At 43.8% G+C, this 22155-nt stretch overlaps 5 protein-coding genes across 6 annotated transcripts; 3 read left to right on the forward strand and 2 right to left on the reverse strand.

Annotated features, from left to right (window-relative positions):
* Window positions 1-1914: 1914 nt before the first annotated feature.
* LOC125288024 (uncharacterized protein C7orf50 homolog) lies at window positions 1915-9480 on the reverse strand. 2 transcript variants are annotated; one of them, XM_048234129.1, is made up of 6 exons: window positions 9436-9480; window positions 8711-8830; window positions 8511-8609; window positions 2826-2965; window positions 2489-2570; window positions 1915-2252 (listed from the first exon to the last, which is right to left on the reverse strand). In XM_048234129.1, exons 2-6 carry the CDS (start codon window positions 8828-8830, stop codon window positions 2064-2066), a joined length of 630 nt encoding a protein of 209 aa, XP_048090086.1. In that variant the 5' UTR covers window positions 9436-9480; the 3' UTR covers window positions 1915-2063. The 2 variants fall into 2 exon arrangements, with proteins under 2 accessions (XP_048090086.1, XP_048090085.1); XM_048234128.1 differs by lacking the exon at window positions 9436-9480 and adding an exon at window positions 9162-9392.
* Window positions 3814-8060, forward strand: LOC125288027 (G-protein coupled estrogen receptor 1-like). The gene is made up of 3 exons (XM_048234131.1): window positions 3814-4153; window positions 5187-5715; window positions 7272-8060. The coding sequence occupies exons 2-3, from the start codon at window positions 5362-5364 to the stop codon at window positions 8058-8060; spliced, it is 1143 nt and encodes a 380-aa protein (XP_048090088.1). The 5' UTR covers window positions 3814-4153; window positions 5187-5361.
* A 10-nt stretch (window positions 9481-9490) lies between the features above and the next one.
* On the forward strand, window positions 9491-10957 carry c22h16orf91 (chromosome 22 C16orf91 homolog). Its single transcript, XM_048234130.1, has 2 exons — window positions 9491-9665; window positions 10231-10957. The coding sequence occupies exons 1-2, from the start codon at window positions 9571-9573 to the stop codon at window positions 10559-10561; spliced, it is 426 nt and encodes a 141-aa protein (XP_048090087.1). The 5' UTR covers window positions 9491-9570; the 3' UTR covers window positions 10562-10957.
* A 2808-nt stretch (window positions 10958-13765) lies between these two features.
* h3f3d (H3 histone, family 3D) lies at window positions 13766-16389 on the reverse strand. Its single transcript, XM_048232872.1, has 4 exons — window positions 16314-16389; window positions 14989-15144; window positions 14567-14720; window positions 13766-13958 (listed from the first exon to the last, which is right to left on the reverse strand). Exons 2-4 carry the CDS (start codon window positions 15114-15116, stop codon window positions 13830-13832), a joined length of 411 nt encoding a protein of 136 aa, XP_048088829.1. The 5' UTR covers window positions 15117-15144; window positions 16314-16389; the 3' UTR covers window positions 13766-13829.
* A 114-nt stretch (window positions 16390-16503) lies between these two features.
* On the forward strand, window positions 16504-22137 carry c22h8orf33 (chromosome 22 C8orf33 homolog). The gene is made up of 5 exons (XM_048232870.1): window positions 16504-17100; window positions 17246-17586; window positions 17746-17836; window positions 17986-18132; window positions 21575-22137. Exons 1-5 carry the CDS (start codon window positions 17070-17072, stop codon window positions 21802-21804), a joined length of 840 nt encoding a protein of 279 aa, XP_048088827.1. The 5' UTR covers window positions 16504-17069; the 3' UTR covers window positions 21805-22137.
* Window positions 22138-22155: the final 18 nt, after the last annotated feature.

Consider the following 22155-nt stretch of genomic DNA (forward strand, 5'->3'; position numbering starts at 1 on the left):
TGCCAAGTGACCTTACCGTGCTCCCAAACGTCTCCTGAAGCACTGTGCCTGCGTGCACCTTCTGAGAGTTCACTGAATGTATGATGTCACGGATTGGTGGCCGCAAGGCATTTCAATTAACACAGAAAATTGTTATTTTTGTAAATTTCTAATTTCACAAACTATTAATGAGACATTTTAGCGAATATTCACGTTGGAACTAGCGGAAGTATTACACATTTTAAAAAGTAAAAAACGGGTCTTGTCAAAAGGGCACTTGGACATCAAAGGGGCAAAAGGGCAGGTGCTAGAGCCACTGTAGCCCCCCTTCTCTGCACGTGCCTGCTGTATTCTGGTGCATTTTGGGGATGGTCAATACTTTAATTCAATCAGATTCATAGCCTACATCCTGATTTGATATTGAGGCAGTGATTCCATGCAAAGGCTTGGGCGTCAGGGCCCCCTGACCCCTTAGGCCCTTGGAGTAATCCATCCCTGATGGTAAAGATCACCACTTTGTGTTAGCATCTTGCTAGGCTGCCTAACTCATGGGGGGTCATCTATCTATCATATACCAAATGTTGCCATGGCGCCGCCGCGTTCGGACGCCTTTTTGGTTGCTCCGCCTAACTTGTGCTTATAACTTGTGCCTTTTTGGTTGCTCCGCCTAACTTGTGCCACCCCCCACCACATACACAGCACATTATTTCATCAGGAAGCTTCTCCAACACACATCCCCAACATACTTACAGCACACTGCCCCCAAATACACAGCACATTGTCTCATGAGGAAGCTTCTCCAACACACATATTGCACACTGCCCTCTCCCCCACATACACAGCACACTATCCCATCTCCCCTGTCATCCCCCAACACACACACAAGACCCCTGGCAGTTGGGTTAGCCCCTTGAGCCGTGGATCTGCCCAAGGTTTCTTCCTTGGTAAGGGAGTTTTCCCTTGCCCCTGTTGCTCTTGGGTGCTCCTTGTTGGTGCCCCCAATCCCAATCCTCCCCCACCTTTTTTTATGCAGCCCTTGCCAAATCTACTAAACCCCTCTTCTACTGCACTTTTACCCCACAAATAGGCTGACACCAGACATAATTTCACTGCATTTCTTACTTCCAGTAACTATATGCATGTGACAATAAACTTCCTTGTATCCTTGTATCTGTTCCCCGCTCGGTCCCATACAAAGCAGGGAACATAGGACCCGGGGAACAGGTACGCTCCGAATTCATGGTAGCCTAAGTGACAACAGTGAGCTGAACTTGTCTTTGTTTAGCTACCTGGAACTCTTTTATGAAACTGTGTGTGTTGATTTAGTTATCAGGTAAAGTTTTCTGCCTTCGTGTTTTTGTCCTGTGTTCTGTATAATACTCACCATTACCTGTCTGGAGTAGCCAGTTTCATGCTACCTGGAGCTCTTTTACGAACCGGAGACACTGTTGATTCCGCAACGTTACCAGAATGAACGGCTGGGAGACGGAAGACAAGTGGTGGCCATGTATTATCATTACACAACGAAAGAGAGAAAACACTAAGCTACATCTAGTTTTCAATGTTTCCTGCATGAACAAACAGATTCCTAATAGAGAGTGGCTCGGAGGCCCACAAAACCCATAGACAGAGTGCCAATCTTTCTGGGGTGAGGCAGGCCAAACAACCAAACTATCACCACTTACATCTTTATGACTATGATAAATCAAAACAAACAAAAAATGAGGAAAGGGAATGTTTTTAGAGTAAAATCTTTAGGGGAACTGTGCAACACCCCACAGTAGAGATTGAACAGGGGGTCTGCCAAAATATTGATCAAGTGTTTTTTTCCATCAAGAAAGGACAAAAAACAGGGTTAACTGATTATTGCTTCAAGCAAATTACTTCATCAAAGTCCAGATGGGGAAACACCAACTGATGAGGCACATACATTAATTAGTAAAACATGATTTATTGTCTGAAGTATTTGTCGTGTTTTTTTCTAAGTATTTGTGTGTGTGTGCGTAGTCTGAGACCTTTAAGTCCTGGTGTGTATCTGTCTGTGTGTGTGTGTGTGTGTACATGCGTGCGTGCTCGCTTGCTCATTAGTCCACAGCGAGTAGCCTAACAACTTCTAGGGCTCTTTGTATTCTTTTCTGGTCGTCTGCGGTCTGTGACGGGTCTCCTTTGTCCTCCTTGATCATGGCCTCAGCTTTCTGAACTGTGACGTCCCGCGCCACTCCACGCAGATTCTCCAGGTACAACAGCATAATGGAGAACGACGCATCAGACATCTGAGGGGGCAAAGGCAGAGAGAGAGAGAAAAAAAGAGAGAGAGAGAGGGAACAAAAGACAGCTGTGACTGCCACCAGTCTTACAGGAAAACAGTAAAATCTGCAGATGTAGATGGGACTGTTGATGACTGGTTGGTCTTCCTCTCCCTTAAGCCCTGTGGTAAGGCCAGAAGAGCTTATACACCAGTCTTCACACAGTGTGTGTGTGTGTGTGTGTGTGTGTGTTTATGGTTTACCTTTTCTGGATCGTACATGTGCTGGAGAAGCCACGTCTGTCTGATCTTCTTAAACCTCCACTCAGATCTTTTCTCAGACCAGCTAGATCAAATACATTCAAAGGTATGTTAAACATGTCAATTACAATATGAAGACGATATGTTTGTGATTAGAAAAAATTGCATATGAAAACATGAACCTGCAATACATAAATTTAACTGACAGAGAGAGAGATAGAGAGAAGTGTGGTGGGGATAAGAGGGAGGGAGACCGTGGAAGAAGGGTGTGTGTGTGTGTGTGTGTGAGAAAGCAAAAGAGAGAGGTGACACGGAGAGAAAGCGAGAGGGAGAGTTTTACCAGTTCAGATACTCCAGTGCCCTCTCTGCTGCTTTGCTCTGGTCCTCCTTCTTGTCCTCACCGATCCCCTCTTCTCTCTTCCGCATCTTCTCCTCTTTCTTTAGCATCTTCTTCATCTTCCTCTCTGCCACTCTCTTCTCCTGAAAAAAGCAGATCACATTTATTACAACACTTCATAGAAACAGATAGGAATACAAATGTATTTTATTGATACCGCAGTAATTGAGCTCAATTAGCTTAATTGATGTAATTGACAAGCAGCAGCCGCTTGTTCACACAAGGCATAATGTCTACATTGCTGTGCAATATGATCAGTCCACAACCGAAGGCAGCCACATCATTGTAAACAGTGGCACTTGACCTCAGACAGCAGATTTCTTGATCTGTTGTCAGTGAGAACAGTTCTCAGAACCCATCCCCCATTTTCCATCCTTCACAGACCCAAAACATACACCATAACATACACACACACACACACACACACACAAGCACACAAAATCATCAAAGCCATCTTTAGCTTAAACCAGGAATTCTATCAGGCTGGTTCTTTGAGATTTTTCCTCCGTGTGCCCATGGAAAGATAGTGTGCATACTTTAGAGCAACGTCTTTCTTCCATTTTGCTCGCTTTGGGGCCCATTTCAATCTGCCTCCATTTTGTTTCCAGTAAACATCCAGGCACCACATTGCCTGCAACACGTAGTCACCTCCCTTTCCTCTGTTGATATATTTGTACATTAGACACACACACAGACAGAAAAGCATGCATGCACGCGCACACACACAGGCTCAGTGCAAAGATAAAAATGACATCTCTCAACACACCAGTGAATTTTACGATCCTTGTTACTGTCAATGCATCCATTTGTATTTGTATGGCCGAGGAAAAACTCATTAACCTATTAATGTTATTTCCGAGTGAAGACAGACCAAGGAGCTGATTCAGGACCCCCCCACTTTTTTTAAAATCGCATTTGGCCTTGGCAAGAGGTCTGCATTCTCCCTCTAGTTTGTTCTACACTATATCCTCTACATTGAACCACATATGGAAAACCACTGGTCTTCAGACAAAGAGAACCAGTGGGAGAAAAACAGGTGAGAGGGGCAGAAGTAGGGGAGGGAGGTGGAGTCAGTAACGGTGGGTGACGAGCAGATCCTCAGAAGAGCACATGACAGACAGGTACACCAGGAGTGGGTTATCTAGGGATAAAATACAGAGCAACCGAGAGAAATATGAGGGAAAATGGAAGACTATAACGCTTGGATATAAATGGTTGGCTATACCTGCTAGAAGTTGGAGACAGTGAAGGCAATAAGGACACATACATAGGTAAGAACAACACTTGGCTTTTGAGTTCAATGATTGTATGAATGGTTTTGAGTGAGGGTCAGTCTGCTTCAGTCTGCAGGAATGAGAGTGTGTTCTCTCTCTAAATTACCTGAAACTCGTAAGAAAATAGATATTTAGAAGCAAGTCATTCAGATGTGTCTGTGCTTAGAGCATCAACTATCAGTCTTTGTAAAATGTAAAGAGTACCAAGTAACTTCTCTGTAAAAAATTATAAACATGGAAAACTTGAGTTTCTGGAGAATGGAAATAAGAGAGACAGGATACTTATTGAAAGTAGCCACTATCGGTCCGTTTTGTCACAACTAGACTAATAGGGCCATTAGTGATAGCGACCAGGTGTGCCACTTACCCTCAGCATGCATTACTACAGTTATTACACAAGCTGTGTGTCAAAAGGCTATCGGCTGCTTTTCCATTAATACAAGAAAATATAAATGTAGGACGGACAGTATTTTTTTCACAGAGGCTGCATCATTCTTTTTGCTGTATCTGAAACTAAACAATTAACAGCAACTATTGTTGACATTTATGCAAAAGATTTATGCAAAAGAGAACACAATTACACAGTGGCAATACTGCTGCTGTTGTGTTATCTAAAGATGTTAAGATGACACAACAGCTAGAATTCCCATAGTCTTAGGTCCCTTCAAACACTGCTCTTAAGCAGTAAGCAAGCAGGCTCTGCATGTTTCACAAATGACTTGTCACCTGATCTTTCTAAAGAGTGGAGCTATAGCCTATGACTGTTTACAGTCAATAAAAACAAGGTGTAGCCCTCCGATTTAAACATCCTCCATTTCCTCATCAGAACTTCAACAATTAGGAGTACGTACTCAGAAAATATTGAAAAAAGGAGTAGAAAACTGTTTACCATCTGCCTACCACCAAAGGCTGTTACCAGAGTACTGATTCAGTGTCTCAATTTTTTTGTTGAATGACAGTGAACAAATTCTTTGCTGAATGACAGAGATACAGTCTCACACACACTCTCTGTCACTTTCCCTTCTCACAGAGGCCCAACAAAGTGTGTGTGTGTGTGTGAGGGGCATCCATCCAAGCTGAGAAGAGGTGTACTAACAGACAGAAGAGTGCAAGTACAAGTACAAACACACACTTGCTGAGGGGTGGACAAAGTAAATATACTAAGCCACCATGTGACATCAGAGGCAAATGCTACTCGATGGGGAATGGAGCTTCCAACAACACCCCCTCCAAACAACTCCGAGCTATACTTGTCGCTCGGCAACCACACGGCAGCAGTGACAACCGACCCGCTCTCGCAGAATGCCTTCTTGGCAAGCCTGCTCCTCTCATGCCTCTACACGATCTTACTGTTCCCGCTCGGCCTTCTGGGTAACCTCTTGATCCTGCTGGTGAACCTTGACCCCTGCTCGCGCATGACCACGCCTGACCTGTACTTCACCAATCTGGCACTGGCGGACCTGGTGCTGGTGCTCGACTCGCTCATCGAGGTGTTCAACGTCAACGCCCATTACTATGACAACGCCCTGCTCTGCACCTGCATGGCTCTGTTTCTGCAGGTGAGCGCAGTAAATTGTCCACCAGCCTGGAAGTCTGACCACTGGGTTTATGGGTAATTCTTCAAGCATCTTTGTGTTAAACAAATGACTGCCTATAAGATGTTAGATAATAGTTTCTATAAGAAATATGCAATAAAAAGAGATGGGAATGTACCAATGAAAACCACTTTCAGTAAAATTTAGTCTCCTTCATACCTGCATCATCTGTAAATGCAGTGGAATTAAAAGAACAGTGGAACAATTAAAGAGTGGAATTGACACAATCATTTCAAATTTGGGAAAAATTATGCAAGTCAAAGGAACTCTCTGTAGAGGAGCAAACATTAGGAAACACATGAGGAACACAATTAGATCAAGGCCAAACAATGATACAAAGAGGATAGTTGTGCTACTGTTTTGGATAATAGTAACTAATGGCCTAGCACAGTGGTTCTCAAAGTGTGGGGGGGGGGCCCACTAGTGGGGAATAGAGACATGAAAGGTGGGCCACGAGGAACAGGAAGGAATTTGTTTTTTGTGCCTATCTTTAATAATGCCTTTCTTTTTTGACAAGGAAGATCATAAATGCAAAACAAAACAGTCACACAAAAACATAAGTGTCATAAACAGACTGACATATTAAAATAACATCTTGATACAGCGCACCGAGATGGGTAACGTGGAACCAAAATGCGAAATCAAGTGGGGCTTTAAAATTCCCCACCTCCAAAATAGGGAATGACAGATAAAGTCACCAGTCACCACTGGCCTAGCAGATATAAAGATAATTCATGTATAGGTAATAATATGTAGATGATTACCTTACAGGACTTTTGTGTTCATACAACACCCATACCGGTACACACACACACACAAACACACCTCCCTGCTGACCGCTGATCGACTTGAGAGTGTGTTGTGTGTGAGAGCTTTGTGTGTTTTAGGTCAGTGTTTGACATGAGGGCTTGACCAGGTCACTCAACACGCGACTAAAGCATTCCCTGTGGCCATAGTACTGCCTTAGGGTCAGACGCAGGTAAAAGCTTGAGACGATGACTAAACTCGCGTCAAAGGGAAATGTCATGTTTGGCATTTAACTGTAAATCTAAAATAGATAAAAAGCAGAAATAAATAATGAAGATTTGACTTTGAAAATCGCCTGTCTCTGATTTATAAAAATGTGGCTTATAACTTATAATTCCCTTACATGAACAACATGTGCAGCACTGCATTCTTGGGCCTCAAGCATGGGGCCTTCATTTATTTCCTTGCAACAAGCTAAAGGACAAAATAGGATATGATTACTTGGACTGTGTGTATGTTTCTGTGTGCTTGTCTTTCAGGTTAATGAAGCAAGTATTTCTCTAGCCCAATGCTAGTCTGTTTGAGTGTGCATGTGTCCACAGGTGAACATGTAGGAAAGTCCCTGACAACAGTGCATGATGCCTGTAGCCCACTGCTCTGTATGTAGGTGTGTGTGTGTGTCTTACCAGGGAACATGCACAACTGGGTGTCCTCACTGACAGTGTATGACTTCTCTCTACTACACTGCATGTGTGTGTGTGTCTTTCTTACAGGTGAACATGTACAGCAGTGTGTTCTCTCTGACATGGATGAGCCTGGACCGCTGCATGGCCCTGACGCGCCTCTCAGACCGTGCGCTCTTCGCCAGTGCCAGCCTACGGCGTGCGCGCCTCGCCTGTGCCACCATCTGGGTGGCAGCGATTCTGCTCACCCTGATCCCGTTTGGCGTGGCGCACGCTCGTCATGGCTGGGGCCAGGGCTTCTGCTTTGCGGGCATGGCCGAGGTCCAGTGGCTCGAGGTGACCGTTGGCTTCCTGCTGCCCTTCTGCATCATCTGCGCGTGCTACACGCTGATCGGCCGGGCGCTCATGAATGCCCGGCCATTGGGCGTGCAGGGGCACGGGCGGCTGAAGGCCCTGCGGATGATCGTGGCCGTGGTGACCGTGTTCTTCGTCTGCTGGCTGCCCGAGAACGTCTTCATTGGCGTGCACCTGCTGCGCGGCGCCACCGGGCCGTCGCGTCGCCGCGGCAACAGCTCACTGTGGCAACAGTACCCACTCACCGGTCACCTGGTGACTCTGGCCGCCTGCACAAACTCCTGCCTGAACCCACTGCTCTACAGCCTCATCGGCGGGACGTTCATTCGCAAACTGCGCCTGTTCATCAAGCACCGCGCGCGGTGCTCCCACACCCCCGGTCATGCGCACGGTGATCATCACGCCTGTCCACACCAACACCATGAGGAGTTTGGCCACAGTAATGCGCAGGAGGCCGCGCCAGAGCGAGAGTGTGTGTGTGCGAGGCAGCCAGAGAGCAGTTCAGACTACAACGGGTGTGGGTGACAGCACCATGCTCCACACTCATACTGCACGCCACACTACAGAGCTAGACAGCCTTGCAAGTGAATAGATGAAGTGCAGCGGACAAGACTATAAACAGTCAGTATGCAGACAGACTGCAAAAGGTATGGAAGCCGTTCAGCAGGAAGAGCAGTCAACCAGAAATCACTGCATTCGCAGCCTTGTGAGAACTAGACAAACTAAAGACATACAAGACTAACTCCTTCTGAGGTAGTCCATGTAAATGCTGTAGCACAATGCTTTGAGCACTGCTGGCCTGACGACACAAAAGCCCTGGACTATACAAAACAAGCTCTTGCTGATGCAGACGGACACAAGCGCAACACAACAAGTGATTCAACGGAGCACAAAGACAAGCACACTCCAAAACAATAATCAATTAATAATTTGGCCACTGATCTTTGACACAAAAACAATTAACCAAAGACTAACCTCTGGGGTCAGCTCTTCTTCAAGATTTTCCACCTGTTCCTCTGGTTCTGCTTGCACCTTCTGTTTTTTCAGTGTTTTAGGTTCAGTCTCTGACGTTTCCTGTGGAAATACAAAAACACCAACATTCAGACACCGATTCACTATAACTGCAGTATGCCATCAGACAACACAATTCAAATACAAGGGCAACAGTCACCAACTTCATTGTCTGTCTTCTTCCTCTTCTGTTTAGCTGGTCCCTTTAACTTCAACTCTCCTTTGGTTTTCATTGTCTTGTTTTTCTTCATCGAGGACGCGTCGCTGTTCGCTTTTACGACCATCTGCGTATAATATTGGGTAAATAGTACCGTGGGTCATACAAGCACTTTAACTACGTCCACACATTAACAGTATTACAGGATGATCACAAGAAGCACTTCAATGTTGCTTAGCAAACATATCCAAAACTCACAGGGCTTTATCAATACAAATACACAATACGGTGGATGATAAACCATGTTAGAAATTCCTAGTTTCTTAGTTTTTAAAAGGGACAGAATGTCGCCCTTCGTTAGCTAACTGGTAGATGTTTTCTTAACACACATGAGTACGCACAGTAAGGTCCTTATATAAAACTCAAACAACATAATGCATAACGACCGATAAACTTACATTGTGATTTACTTCATAGCCTACAAACAGACACGCGACTACTACAGAGCTATTTTACTTCCTTGCAGGCAGACACACGTGGGGGAGAAAATATCATGCTGCACAGTGATCTCTTGGGGTGGGGACTCGTTTTCGCTTGCAGCGCTAGGCTTTTCTGGACTTTTTGCCTCTGTCTATTAAGTAATCTAATCTACTGTGGCCGATGCGTTTTTCATTTCATACATTATTCACAATTCGCCAACAAAATGTTGACTTATCTATTAGCTTTTATTACCTGAACAACTGTCCGACAGGTGGCAGAATTGTAAAAGCAAGAAAGAGGTCCTGGTTTCTTCCGGACATTATATAGCGATGCACCATGTTACATGACCTGAAAGTACCGACTTGGTTGAGATGAGAGGACTTCACCATGTCAATAACTGGACAACGTATTTTCTCTCATGTGGCACGTTATCATCGGACGTGTCGAGGGATTTTATTAAATGGAACCGAAACATTTCCCAGGTAGGTGAGAAACACGTACAGAAACGTAGAATAGTGGGGAATGACTGTAGAGTGTGTATTGATAGTACTCATGTGGCCATGTCCGATAGCTTCATCGTTACTGCTTTTGCACAAAGGCATTTGACAAGGTATTTTGTAGAACATAAGGATGTGCTGTTATGTCAGTATGTCTGGAAGGGTGTTCATTACTGTATGAGGATTTTTATTGTAGCGTTGAACCCAACTTGAAATTCACTTCCCTGGTTTCCTGACCTTGTAGATTGAAATATACTGTAATAAAACAGAAAATTTGATCGATTACGTGTGGAACTACATAGATGTGTCAGTACAGTAGTTTCGATAGAAGTCGACCTTGCTGGTAGCCCAGCATCAGTACTATGAACTACGTCAAATCCTGATTTCATCAAATTACATTTTAACTGGTTCGCCTGTAGATTAGGGGTGGAGTTGACAACTAGACGTCTTTGTAATTTCTACATATTTCCTTAACCGTGTGTGTGTGTGTGGCAACTTCATGCTTACATATTACTAAAGACGTTTGGTAACTAGTCAATCTTTTCTGTAGGCACCCTGTCTCTGTGCGCGCACTCTCTGTTTCTTACAAGCTGTGCGCAAACTCGAAGAAGCCGTCCGAGGATGATGACGAGCCGGTATCTGAGCCCATCAAGTTCTCCTCAAGTAAAGCTAGTCATCGGTCCTGGAGCGTGAATCGCTCGTTCGGCAGTACCCATCAACGACCTTGGTGGAGGGTTGTACCGATCAGTGTGCTCGGGGTTGGATTTCTACTGTGGTGTGGCTTCAGGGCAGAATCAGACATTGACGAAGCGCTGGAAAAACAGCTTAACGAATATTTGCCTGGTTTGTCGGATGAAGAGGAGTCTACTAAATCTAGATAGTGAATGAAAAAGCAATGGCGCACAGCGTTTTATCTTGAGTATGATTAAATATGTATTTATTTTTCTTCAGATTGAAAGCAAGCGGTTGCGTTACTTATTCGTAGAATAATCTGCGATGGTATTTTGTAAATTTGCCCGTCCTCACACTACGTGTTCCCAGCAGAGTGAACTCAAATGGCAAAGTTTCCTGGAGTCATTTTGACTGCGGTTGATATAATATCATGTTCGGAGGGAATAGTACACCTTCATCATGAATCATTTGATTTAGGGTGAAATCTTGTTAATCTGCACTGACCATGTCAGCTGGGAAATGTTGTACTTCTGTTTTAATGCCTTGTTTTGCTTGCAATGTAATTACTTGTTATACATTAAACAAGTTTTTGTGGTAATTGCAAACATGGACATCTTTGAGATTTTTGCAATTGAAGACCCATTTCAGTTTGTCACGTGGACCAGAAACTTCTACATGTATGCATCATTCTCTGAAGAGTCCTCACGTTCTGGTTATTTATTCGACTAATGGCGCGTGTACGCCCTCTACCGTCAATACAATATACAGCAGTCTTTCTCTGCGGACATGAGATATATGGATAAAGTCTGATTCAGCCAAAAAAAAGTCTTAGTTTTTAAGTTCGAAGTTTAGCTAAATACACTGCTCAAAATAAATAAGGGAACACTTTTTCATAGGAGTATAGCATCAAGTCTATCAAACTTGTAAGCTATTGGTCTGGCCAGTTACGTAACAGGTGGTTGTGAATCAGTTTCACCTGCTTTGGTGTCCTCAAAGTTAACAACAGGTGCACTAGAGGGGCAACGATGAGACGACCCCCAAAACAGGAATGGTTTTACAGGTGGTGGCAACTTGACAGATTTTTCACAAGTTTCGCATTTGGGTAGGGTCAGAGTCACTACTGCTAGCATAAGCCAGTACCTGGAGCCTACAAAGGTTGCACAGGTAGTTCAACTCCTCCAGAATGGCACACCAATACGTTCCATTGCCAAGACTTCTGTGTCTCCCAGCGCAGTCTCAAAAGGAGATTCCTGGAGACAGGCAGTTGCTCTAAGAGAGCTGGGCAGTGTGGTAGAAGATCCTGTACCCAGCAGCAGGACCAGTATCTGCTCCTTTGTGCAAGGAGGAACAGTAGGAGCCCTGCCAAAGCCCTACAAAATGACCTCCAGCAGGCCGTTGTTGTGAATATCTCTGACCACACTGTCAGAAACAGACTTCATGGTGGCCTGAGGGCCCGATGGCCTCTAGTGGGACCTGTGCTCACTGCCCAGCACTGTGGACCTCAATTGCCATTTGCCATAGAATACAAAATTAGCAGGTCCGTCATTGGCGCCCTGTGCTTTTCACAGATGAGAGCAGGTTCACCCTGAGCACATGTGACCGAGGGTCTGGACATGTTGTGGAGAACGTTATGCTGCCTGCAACATCATTCAGCATGACCGATTTGGTGGTGGGTCAGTGATGGTCTGGGGAGGCATACCCTTGTAGGGATGCACAGACCGCTGTGGGCAAGACAATGGAACCCTCACTGCTCTTAGGTATCGGGATGAATCTTCAGACACATTGTCTGACCCTGTACTGGTGCAGAGGCCCCTGGGTTCCCACTGTTGCACAACAATGGCCGGCCACATGTGGCGAGAGTGTGCAGGCAGTTCCTGGAGGATGAAGGAATTGATACCATTCACTGTCCCCCACACTCCCCTGACTTAAATCCAGTAGAACACCTCTTGGACATTGTGTTTTGGTCCATCCAACACCGGCAGGTTGCACCACAGACAGTCAAGGAGCTCAATGATGGCCGTGTCCACATCTGGGAGCAGACCCCCAGGACACCATCCACCGTCTAATTGTCGAGCATGTGGGGTCCATACGAACTACTTAGTACCGTTTTGAGTTGCTGCAATGAAATTTAGGCAAAATGGACTTGCTTGTCGCATCATTTTTTCATTGATTTTCATGGTGGTCTTTGAATTCAGCCCTCTGTAGGTTGATCATTTTCATTACCAAAAAATAATGTGGCATCCTTTACCCAGTGTATATCGGTATAGATATCCAGCATGAGTTTTTTTTCCCCATTGAGATCTGATGTGTTAAATGTTTTTGAGCAGTGTATATCCTTTAGCACCCTTTCAGTGCCATCAGGTGACATCCATAAAATCTTCATTTGCTACTTTGAAAGTGCATTTCTAAAGGCAGATAGTTTTGGGCATCTTAAAAAAAAACCTCAATGGTCTAGTCATGTGAAGGGCAAGAGTCCATTCATAATATGCACCTAGGTTCCAGTTGAGGCACATTGACTTAGGTACACGTTTCTCTGTGTGGTCCGCAAGCCACCCCCAGTAATCCGTAAGCAGATGTGGTCAAATATGTTTTATATTAGTGTTTCTTATACTGCCTATACAAAGTTGCAAGTCATAGGAGTTTGCACCGTTAGTCATGACAGTTCAACAAAGCAAGTTTTGGAATGCAGCTAGGACATTTTTTACAAGTTTAATTTAAGTCAAATGATCATTGTGACCTTTGGAAGAGAATGTGGAGTACAAATAGCTTCCTAGTATCAACTTGCAACTGTCAAGACAGGGTTAGATAAGGATAGTAAGCCTGTTTTTAGACCATTATAGCAGTATTTCATCTAAAAAAAATAAATAAATAAATAAATTTTATATCCAATCCTGTTCATTTGATCCAAATGATACAGCGGTAAAAGGGGCAGCACATAAGAGAAACATTCAGAGCAGGCTAAAAGATCTAAAGATCATTGTAGCATGCAATATGCACATCATGACCTAATTTTAAGACAACAGACCCTGCTGATACAAGTGCCAGGCAAGCAGACTTGAGGTAGTGGAACGTTTATTTACAACCAAATGGCCACAATGGAGGAAAAATAAAATAGACAATCTAAGTCACCATAATTCATGCAGACTAAAATACGGTGGCAGAAGTATACCAAAAGTCTAAAATAGAAGTGTAAAATCCTGAGAGGAACTTTAGGAATGTTCTGCACAATGCTGCCTACTTGTAGAACTGAAAAATATATTTATATATACCCCCACAAGTTCCCCCTGTCCCCCTACCCATCCTACCAAACATTACAAAAAATTAAAACGCAAAAAACCTACAAGAACAAGCATTTGTAGTTCAGATTTAAAGACTTACCCCATCTGCCTGCCCTCACCCACCCAACCCGCCCCTTCTGCACCCCACCCCCACCCTCACCCATTTAGAGAAAAACCAGAGTACAAGAAAGAAGTGTTCTTAAGCACGCTCCCCTCGGATTCGCCGTGCCAGCTGGATGTCCTTGGGCATGATGGTCACACGCTTGGCGTGGATGGCGCACAGGTTGGTGTCCTCGAAGAGACCCACCAGGTATGCCTCACTGGCCTCCTACAACAGCAAAAGAACAAAGATAGTGAGCAAATGTGCCAGACCCACTTGCCACTGCCTCTACTCTGCTTAGAGGAAGCTCATTTGGGCTGTATTTACAGACATAACTACAACAAGCACCTCCCTTCACACAGATAGTTAACACTTTGCCACTGGTTACTAGTTAAGAACTTGGTTGTCCAGACAACAGTCGGGTTTCCCTAAAGACAGAAATCAGTTGATAAAAGTAATCAAACTGGAATGACCAAAAACACTTAAAGCTTAATTTTGAACTGTATTTAGGTGGGTAGTGATGATTCAGTTTCAGAGCCATTCAGAGGGCAATTGGTCTTCCACAACTTCGAGACAATGGAAGGTTTACAATTTATTTTAATGACTGCTCTGATGGAAATGGAGCTTTAGGCAAGGAACATATGTGCCTTAAGTTATAATTATCAAAGCTGCTTCACTTCCATTTATTCTCCCTTTTCAAACCTTAACTGGCCTTGCCCACATCTGAGTTTTTATTTATTTATATATAAGAAGCACAGACACCAGGTTCACCTTCAGAGGTGGTGGGGCTAAGTTGATAGGCACACGCACATTGTGGTAAGTCATCTAATCTTTACCTGCAGGGCTCCAATGGCTGCGCTCTGGAAACGCAGATCGGTCTTGAAGTCCTGAGCAATCTCACGAACAAGACGCTGGAAGGGCAGCTTGCGGATGAGCAACTCTGTTGACTTTTGGTACCGACGGATCTCTCTCAGAGCCACAGTTCCTGGTCTGTGTGATAGCAAGCAATTTTCAATCAATACGAGAATTAACAAAGTCAGTTTTGGTACAAATGAAAAAAAGATTCTCCACTGTACTATAAAAGTTAAATGAAATCCAACAGTTGAATCGCCACAGTAATGATATTTGAAGATGTATTGAAAGTAAATACAATTGTGTAAATCCCTTCATACAATACAAAATATTAGAACGTAAATCCTCCAAGAATGAATGAGAAGGCAATGAACAAATCAATGGGCGACTCGGGATCCATGCTTACCGGTATCTGTGGGGCTTCTTGACTCCACCGGTAGAGGGGGCGCTCTTCCTGGCAGCTTTGGTGGCCAGCTGCTTACGGGGAGCCTTGCCTCCGGTGGACTTACGGGCGGTCTGCTTGGTACGTGCCATGGCACTGCAACAACTGGACTGCTTTCAGCTATTGGGGAGGGAACCGAAATGGAACATTAGTATGTTCGACTAGTGACAACCGGTTGAAATCCTAGTTACATGCCAACTACAACTGTTGCAGTGAAGTTATGTAACCACAAAACGACCTCAATGCCCTGCCGTTTTCTCTCTGTCGATTGTCCATTCTTGACAGGGAAGCGGGGGTGGGGAAAGTAGCGCTCGTCGGTCGTGTTGCCAGGCAAAACCCCATGACAACACACGCACACATTCCCGCTCTCGCAGATACAAATATACACACAAACCAAATACAGGCGGAGGGCGCCACTGAGGCAGACAAATTTGGCAGCGTATTAGCATTGTCCCACTTGCGACATCAAAAAAAGTAAACAAGCGTGAAATATTTCAACCCTGTGTGCACATGTGGCTCTGCCCAGAAACATTACATATTCAACATTAAGTGTGGAGATTGTGGATTACAGCGACTCTTCAAAAGTATTTGGGGTCGATGTTCTTCCGCAGTCACTCGAAAAATCCAACCCAAACGAAGCGCTTATAGCAATTTAGCCATATTTGCCTGCTCGAAAACACTCAACGTTACGCTTGGCACGTTTTACTAACTAAGAAATCCAACGCTGACGTCCTTTATAACAGACTAAAGAAAATTGGCGGGACAAACCCACATTAAATATCAACTGAATCTGTTGCACCCTTTGGCCACCATTACACGACAACCAACACACACGTTTCGTTTCCATTCGTTGGGGTATTTTTGTAACATGGCGTCCTCGCCTAACAATCCCACTTCTTTGTCTGACCAATGTATACGAAACGCTAAATAATCCCGCCAACAAGATAGACCTTAATCATATGACTTATACCACTTACATAAGTAAACATGTAACTATTACAATACACTACTACAAACAGAGGTAGACGTCAAATTAATCCCAAGCATGCAATGCATATGGTCAGCTAATCAAGAGTTCAGCCGTTTGAGGCAGCTCGCAATCCAGCTAGCTTTGTTAGCGCGCTACGTAGCTAAGGTTAGCTTTGAAAACCTTTTCGATAAAATCCACAACTACGGACAATCGCCATTACTTTAAAAAGCAAACATATTCGGCCTACATAATCCAAAAGTTACAGTACACGAAGAACGTGACAAGAAAAGAATAGAGAGTACATCAAGTATTAACTTACAAGGACTTGCTTCGGTCAATCCGAACAGCCAAAACAAGCTATGTCGTTCAGTAGGTTGATGATGACTTCCCCCTATTTATATCCCAAATGACGTTTTCACAATAGCCCCCGCCCACGCGCACTCTCATTCGCTGGCGTCTCTTTATTGACAGTTCGCACTGAACTACTAGACACCGCGGGCGCTGACATAATTCGTTAACATATAAACTATAAACTCTGTATGCGAACGTTTGACAATGCATCCGACTGCAATGTTATATTACCGTATGTTTTGATAAAGACTCAGCTCTGATCTTTCATAACCCACTGACACTCAACCCGATACTTGACTAAGCGGAACCTTTCGGTAGTAAGTTCTGGTTAGGGGGGGAGCTTAAATTATGCACCAGACAAATAAGCATGATGATGGCAGAGCCCGTCTACGACATTCTCTGATGATGGACACGGCTGGATGTTTACATGTTGAAATGTGATGTATACGGTCGAATCTTTCCAAATGTTGTTCCCTTTTTCCTGCAAGACTTTGTTCTTAAGAAACTGAACCGAAATCTGTTCAACCAGGAACACCATATGCTTTAGATTGTTGGAGAGTTAAATTGTCGATTCCGCTGTGACAATTAACTAAACAAAAGTTAAGTTGACTTAGTTTGTGCACTCTGCATTCGTACGTGTTGTTTACTAATATATTGTGAACCTTGATTAACTGGGTTTGGAGACTTAGTGCACTCAGTTCGGCAGTCCTTCTGTGCAACCCGAATGACGAGGACACAAGGAGAATCGGGACAAGGTCTGTGTCTGTGAATGTGTGTCTGTCAGCTTAATTATCCATTTTACGTACTCAAATTGCAGTGTAAACTTTTCACTCAGCGATGTGACATCTACATATCCTGCTTAGCCCTGTTGACATTACCCACTCATTAACGTGTGTGTAGGCTTTCACTGGACGCGCAGTGACAACTCCTTCACTTTCAACTTCCATCCACAAGGAGCCTCTCCACAGTCTCAGAACGCAGCTCCTGTCTTGGAGACGCCGCCACAGGCGTCAGGGTTTGCCTTTAACTTTCAGATCCCAGCGGCATCTGCACGCAACACCATGGAGGTAGCACCAGAGGCTGTCCCGAATACTGAAGATGTATCTCAAAGCACAGGTGCACCACCACCCTCCAAGTCCAAGAAAAAGAAGAAGAAAAAGAAGGGTGAAGGAGGATGTTCAGTCAACACTGCAAAATCATCTGGACCTCCTCCAGAGGCTCCACCGGAGAGCTCTGAGTTGGTATGGCTTCACACAGTGTACACACACACACACACACACACACACACACACACACACACACACACACAAGACAAGACTGAAACAACTTTGCACAGTGACATATCCAAATCATAGACCAATTGACTAAATTGATAACAGGAAATTGTGCTTGTGTCTTAGACTCCAGAACAGCAACTAAATCGTGAGCTGGACTGGTGTATAGAACAGCTTGAGTTGGGCCTACGGACACGGAAAACCACGCCAAAGCAAAGTAAGTGTATGCAAATGTATGTGTGAGTCAGAAAAACTGCATACAGTCTGTTCATTCTGCAGTATGTGAATTGCTGTGACAGCAAGATAGTAGAATTGTAAAATAAAATTGTATGAGGTTATAATAATTGTGTGTGTATGTGTGATTAGTCGAGGAGTCTGTTCGTGCTCTGAAGACCCTGCGCAGTCCTAAAGCTCCCCTGGTCAAGAAAAGGCAGGTGATGCGTGCTGTCGCAGGGGACTACCGCAGCAAGATGGAGCAGGAGAGAGACAAGCAGTTCAAGTTGATTCAGTCCTGTAAGTGGAATTTCATTTCCTCACCACCAGCACAGTTTCTGTTGATTCCATTTGATTTAAGGGTCATTCAAACCAAGAACGATAACTATAACCATAATGATAAAAGTGTCTACATTGAACAACGATAAACAAAGTCTCTTCTTGTGTTAATGAAGGAATGAGATAGACGAGCTTCAAGCAAATATTAACTACATGCATGAATATAGGAATGCTTTCATCCTGGCGTTCACAGAAACATGGCTTGATAGCAGCATAGATGACCATGCGCTCTTTATTGAAGGCTTCAGCACTCCGTTAAGGCTCGATAGAGACAAATGTAGCACTGGAAAAGCACACGGAGGTGGAGTTTGTCTTTATATCAACAACCGCTGGTGCTCTACAGCTATCATTCGCGAGAGTCTGTCCATGCCTGAAATAGAGCTCCTGGCCGTGTCACTCCGTCCTTTTTATCTACCAAGAGAGTTTCCCTCCTCTATTTTTTATTCTTGTTTATATTCACCCCAAAGCCAATGCGAACACAGCCTCTGATGCCATCATGAACACTGTAAATAGAGACTGGAGCTGATTTCACCTGACTCACCCAAATTTATTTTGGGAGATTTTAACCACTGCCCTATAGACAAATCATTGAAAAAATTCCAACAATACATCACATGTGCCACACGTTTTGACAGAGTTCTTGATAAGTGCTATGGTTCTATATCAGGGGCTTACAAATCTCTACCCCTCCCTCTTCTGGAAACTGCTGATCATAACTCTATCCTCCTTGCACCTGAATACGCACCAGTTGTCAAGAGAAGAGAGAAAGTGGTTAAACCTATAAAACAGTGGACTGAGCAAAGTATTAATGAACTAAGGGCATGTTTTGAGTGTACATCTTGGGACATATTTTTAAAACCTGATCTCACCCTAAATGAGCAGGCTGACAGTGTTTCATCTTATATATCTTTTTGTGTAGATAATATCATCCCCACGAAAGAAATTTCCCAATAATAAACCCTGGGTCACTAAAAAACTTAAAGCTATCCTGAACAAAAAGAAACGACTGTTCTACACTGGATCTATGTTGGAGAAAAAACAAGTCAACAGAGAGGTGAAGCAGGCCATCAAAAAAGCTAAATCAGCGTATAAAAGCAAGATCGAAGAGAAATTCACACAAGGTAATCTCCACGAGGCCTGGCAGGGTATTAAGACAATGGCAGCAGTCAACACTGTGCCTGACTTCAGACCTGTGTGTGTGGCTGGCAACAGTGAGGAGCCCCTCCCCAATGAGCTTAATTCTTTTTACACCAGGTTTGAGAAAGATCACCAGTTTCAGTTGGCGGATATCATCAGTAGCTTGACCCCATCACCATCACTGTTGAGTCTGTGGTGGAATGTCTGAAGAGGACACAGATCAAGAAAGCTCCTGGTCCAGATCACATCTGCGGTTACACACTGAAATACTGTGCTGAGCAACTTGGAGGAGTTTTCCAGCAGATATTCCAGAGGTCTCTATCTACTGGCAATGTCCCACAGTCATGGAAACACTCCACAATCATTCCCATTCCCAAGAAGAGCAGCCTTAAAGTCCTGAATGACCTAAGACCCATAGCCATCACCTTGTTATGAAGGCCTTTGAGAGGATTGTGAAAGCTCACATTATCAGCGCCACAGCTTCAAATATGGATCCTCTTCAGTTTGCATATCGTGCCAAAAGAGGGGTGGATGATGCCAAAATCTACATATTGAATGCCATCCATGAACATGTAGAAAGCCCAAATTCTTTTGCCTGGCTCCTATTTGCAGATTTCTCATCTGCCTTTAACACCATTCAACCTCACATGCTGGCTAAAAAACGTATGGACTATTTCAACCTGGATCATCAGCTAATTCTGTGGATTACAGACTTTCTGACCCAAAGAACACAGACGGTGCTGGTCAACAAGAGATTCTCTGACATCAGATACACGTCCACTGGCTCGCCCCAGGGTTGTGTCCTCTCACCACTACTTTTTATCTTGTACACAGATGACTGTAGAAGCCGCCATGCTGATCGCCACCTAGTGAAGTTTGCTGACGATACTGTTCTCCTTTCCCTGCTACATTGTTCTGTCCAAGATAATGGGCCTGTCCTCAGTGAGTTTGTGGAATGGTGTGATAGCTCATTTTTGGAGCTAAATGTTACAAAGACCAAGGAGATGTTCATTGACTTCACTAAGCGTGGAGGAAGCAGGACTGCAACTACAATCCATGGGGAACCAGTGGAAGTTGTACATATAAATACCTGGGCACTGTCATTAATGACAAACTGCGTTTTGACTCTAATACAGAGGTGATTATGAAAAAATGTCAACAGAGGCAGTATTTCTTGAGGAAGCTTTACTCCTTTGGAGTTAACAGGAAGATTCTCAGCATTTTTTACACCTCCTTGAAAGTATACTGACCTTTTCATCCATGTGCTGGTTTCACTCCCTCTCAGTCAAAAATAAGAAACACCTCCAGAGCATTGTGAACACATGTTCTAAAATCATTGGCCACCCTCTTCAGTCTCTGACATCACTGCACGACAAGGCATCATTAAGGAAAGCCAACTACATCCTAGAAGACTCTACCCATGTCCTACACAGGTGTGTTTTGAATGGCTGCCCTCTGGCAGGCGTCTGCGCTGTCCTCTGTCTAGGACTAACAGGAGGAAGGCCACCTTTACTTTTGAGGCTATTCGCCTTTTGAACTTGAATCCAAGCCCCCTCCTCCTCCATCTCCTGTCTGTCCTATTCTTTCTTTGTCTGTCCTGTCTTATATGTTGTGTTATGTCTTATATGTTGTGTTATGTCTTATATGTTGTGTTATGTCTAATATGTCACTATGCCTGCATAGAGAAAATTGCCCCTCGGGGATGAATAATTTTTTTTTAATTGAACTGAAAATGAATGTGGCAGCTAAAATTTGATGGGTTCTGAATGGCTATTAGTTTTTTATCGTTCTCAAAATCGATCTGAAAGTGATCCTCAACAATATCGTTCTTCATGTTGTTATCGTTATAGTTTATGTGTGAACGTCGTCATTCATATTAACAAGAACGATATTTGATTATAGTTATCATTATTGTTCTTGGTGTGAATGACCCTTTAGTCTGGCAAGTATACCTCTTGGGTGTTCTATTGGCAAAATGGGAATCACAAATAGTTGCTTTTTCTTACACGAATGCTCATTCAGACCACAGATACTATGTATCATTTAAGTGTTGTTAAACCTGGAGAGGAGATCATATAAATCTACAATAAATATTTTTTTGAATGTACTACCCACATTTCCCTTAATGAAAACACCATTTTCAAGTTTAATGGACATTTTAATGGAAATAATTTTCAGCTGAAGAACCAAGAGTATTTGGGACCATGAGTGATTCTGATAAATGAGTGATTCTGATGCTTTCCTTTTGCCTCTCTCTATCTGACAGCAATCAGTTCAGCGCGGGTAAAAACTGTTGCTGAACCAGCCCGGAAGCCTGTATTCCACCGGAAAGCAGGACCCAAAGTTATACAAGTGCACACATCCACCCAGAATACAGATTCTGCGCATACACAGGCCACCGCGGTGCCTTCTGACACCACAGAGGGACCGCCTCAGGAGTCACAGGGTTTCATTTTCAAGCCCTCTCAAGAGGAGTTCTGCTTCAACTTCTTGTGACCCCACAAGTGCCAGAATCATGGAATTGGAAAGAGTTCTGAATTTTATACCCAGAATCATTGTCAACAATCTGTCTCTTTGGCAATGAATTACCATACAGAATTCAGGTGGTTCTGAAAATATGGCATGTGTTATTATGGAGGTGGAGTGGAATGTCTTAGAGTTCTGAAGAGAACCATTCTGGACTTTTTGTCTTGTTTCCTGTGTTTGTGTAGGGCTCAGGTTTGTGTGTGAATGAATACTCAAACACTTGCATGTGGAATGAGACTTTTATTTTTGTGACTTAAAACAATTTCATCAGAAGAATAAACAGAATTCTCCAGTGATCATGAATAATTCTGTACTTTGATA

The sequence above is a fragment of the Alosa alosa genome, chromosome 22 (genome assembly GCF_017589495.1).
Source record: "Alosa alosa isolate M-15738 ecotype Scorff River chromosome 22, AALO_Geno_1.1, whole genome shotgun sequence".
Classification (NCBI taxonomy): domain Eukaryota; kingdom Metazoa; phylum Chordata; class Actinopteri; order Clupeiformes; family Clupeidae; genus Alosa; species Alosa alosa.

What these genes read in the sequence shown, in the direction of transcription:
- c22h16orf91 (XM_048234130.1), top strand. Translation starts at nt 9,571, where the DNA reads ATGTCAATAACTGGACAACGTATTTTCTCTCATGTGGCACGTTATCAT. An exon ending in GGAACCGAAACATTTCCCAG is followed by an intron (nt 9,666 to 10,230) that starts GTAGGTGAGAAA and finishes TCTTTTCTGTAG; the next exon opens with GCACCCTGTCTCTGTGCGCG.
- h3f3d (XM_048232872.1), bottom strand. Translation starts at nt 15,116, where the DNA reads ATGGCACGTACCAAGCAGACCGCCCGTAAGTCCACCGGAGGCAAGGCT. An exon ending in AAGAAGCCCCACAGATACCG is followed by an intron (nt 14,721 to 14,988) that starts GTAAGCATGGAT and finishes GCTATCACACAG; the next exon opens with ACCAGGAACTGTGGCTCTGA. An exon ending in CAGCCATTGGAGCCCTGCAG is followed by an intron (nt 13,959 to 14,566) that starts GTAAAGATTAGA and finishes TTGCTGTTGTAG; the next exon opens with GAGGCCAGTGAGGCATACCT.
- c22h8orf33 (XM_048232870.1), top strand. Translation starts at nt 17,070, where the DNA reads ATGACGAGGACACAAGGAGAATCGGGACAAG. An exon ending in ACAAGGAGAATCGGGACAAG is followed by an intron (nt 17,101 to 17,245) that starts GTCTGTGTCTGT and finishes ACGTGTGTGTAG; the next exon opens with GCTTTCACTGGACGCGCAGT. An exon ending in GTTCAAGTTGATTCAGTCCT is followed by an intron (nt 18,133 to 21,574) that starts GTAAGTGGAATT and finishes TCTATCTGACAG; the next exon opens with CAATCAGTTCAGCGCGGGTA.
- LOC125288027 (XM_048234131.1), top strand. Translation starts at nt 5,362, where the DNA reads ATGGAGCTTCCAACAACACCCCCTCCAAACAACTCCGAGCTATACTTG. An exon ending in GCATGGCTCTGTTTCTGCAG is followed by an intron (nt 5,716 to 7,271) that starts GTGAGCGCAGTA and finishes TCTTTCTTACAG; the next exon opens with GTGAACATGTACAGCAGTGT.
- LOC125288024 (XM_048234129.1), bottom strand. Translation starts at nt 8,830, where the DNA reads ATGGTCGTAAAAGCGAACAGCGACGCGTCCTCGATGAAGAAAAACAAG. An exon ending in GCACTGGAGTATCTGAACTG is followed by an intron (nt 2,571 to 2,825) that starts GTAAAACTCTCC and finishes TATTTGATCTAG; the next exon opens with CTGGTCTGAGAAAAGATCTG. An exon ending in ACATGTACGATCCAGAAAAG is followed by an intron (nt 2,253 to 2,488) that starts GTAAACCATAAA and finishes TTGCCCCCTCAG; the next exon opens with ATGTCTGATGCGTCGTTCTC.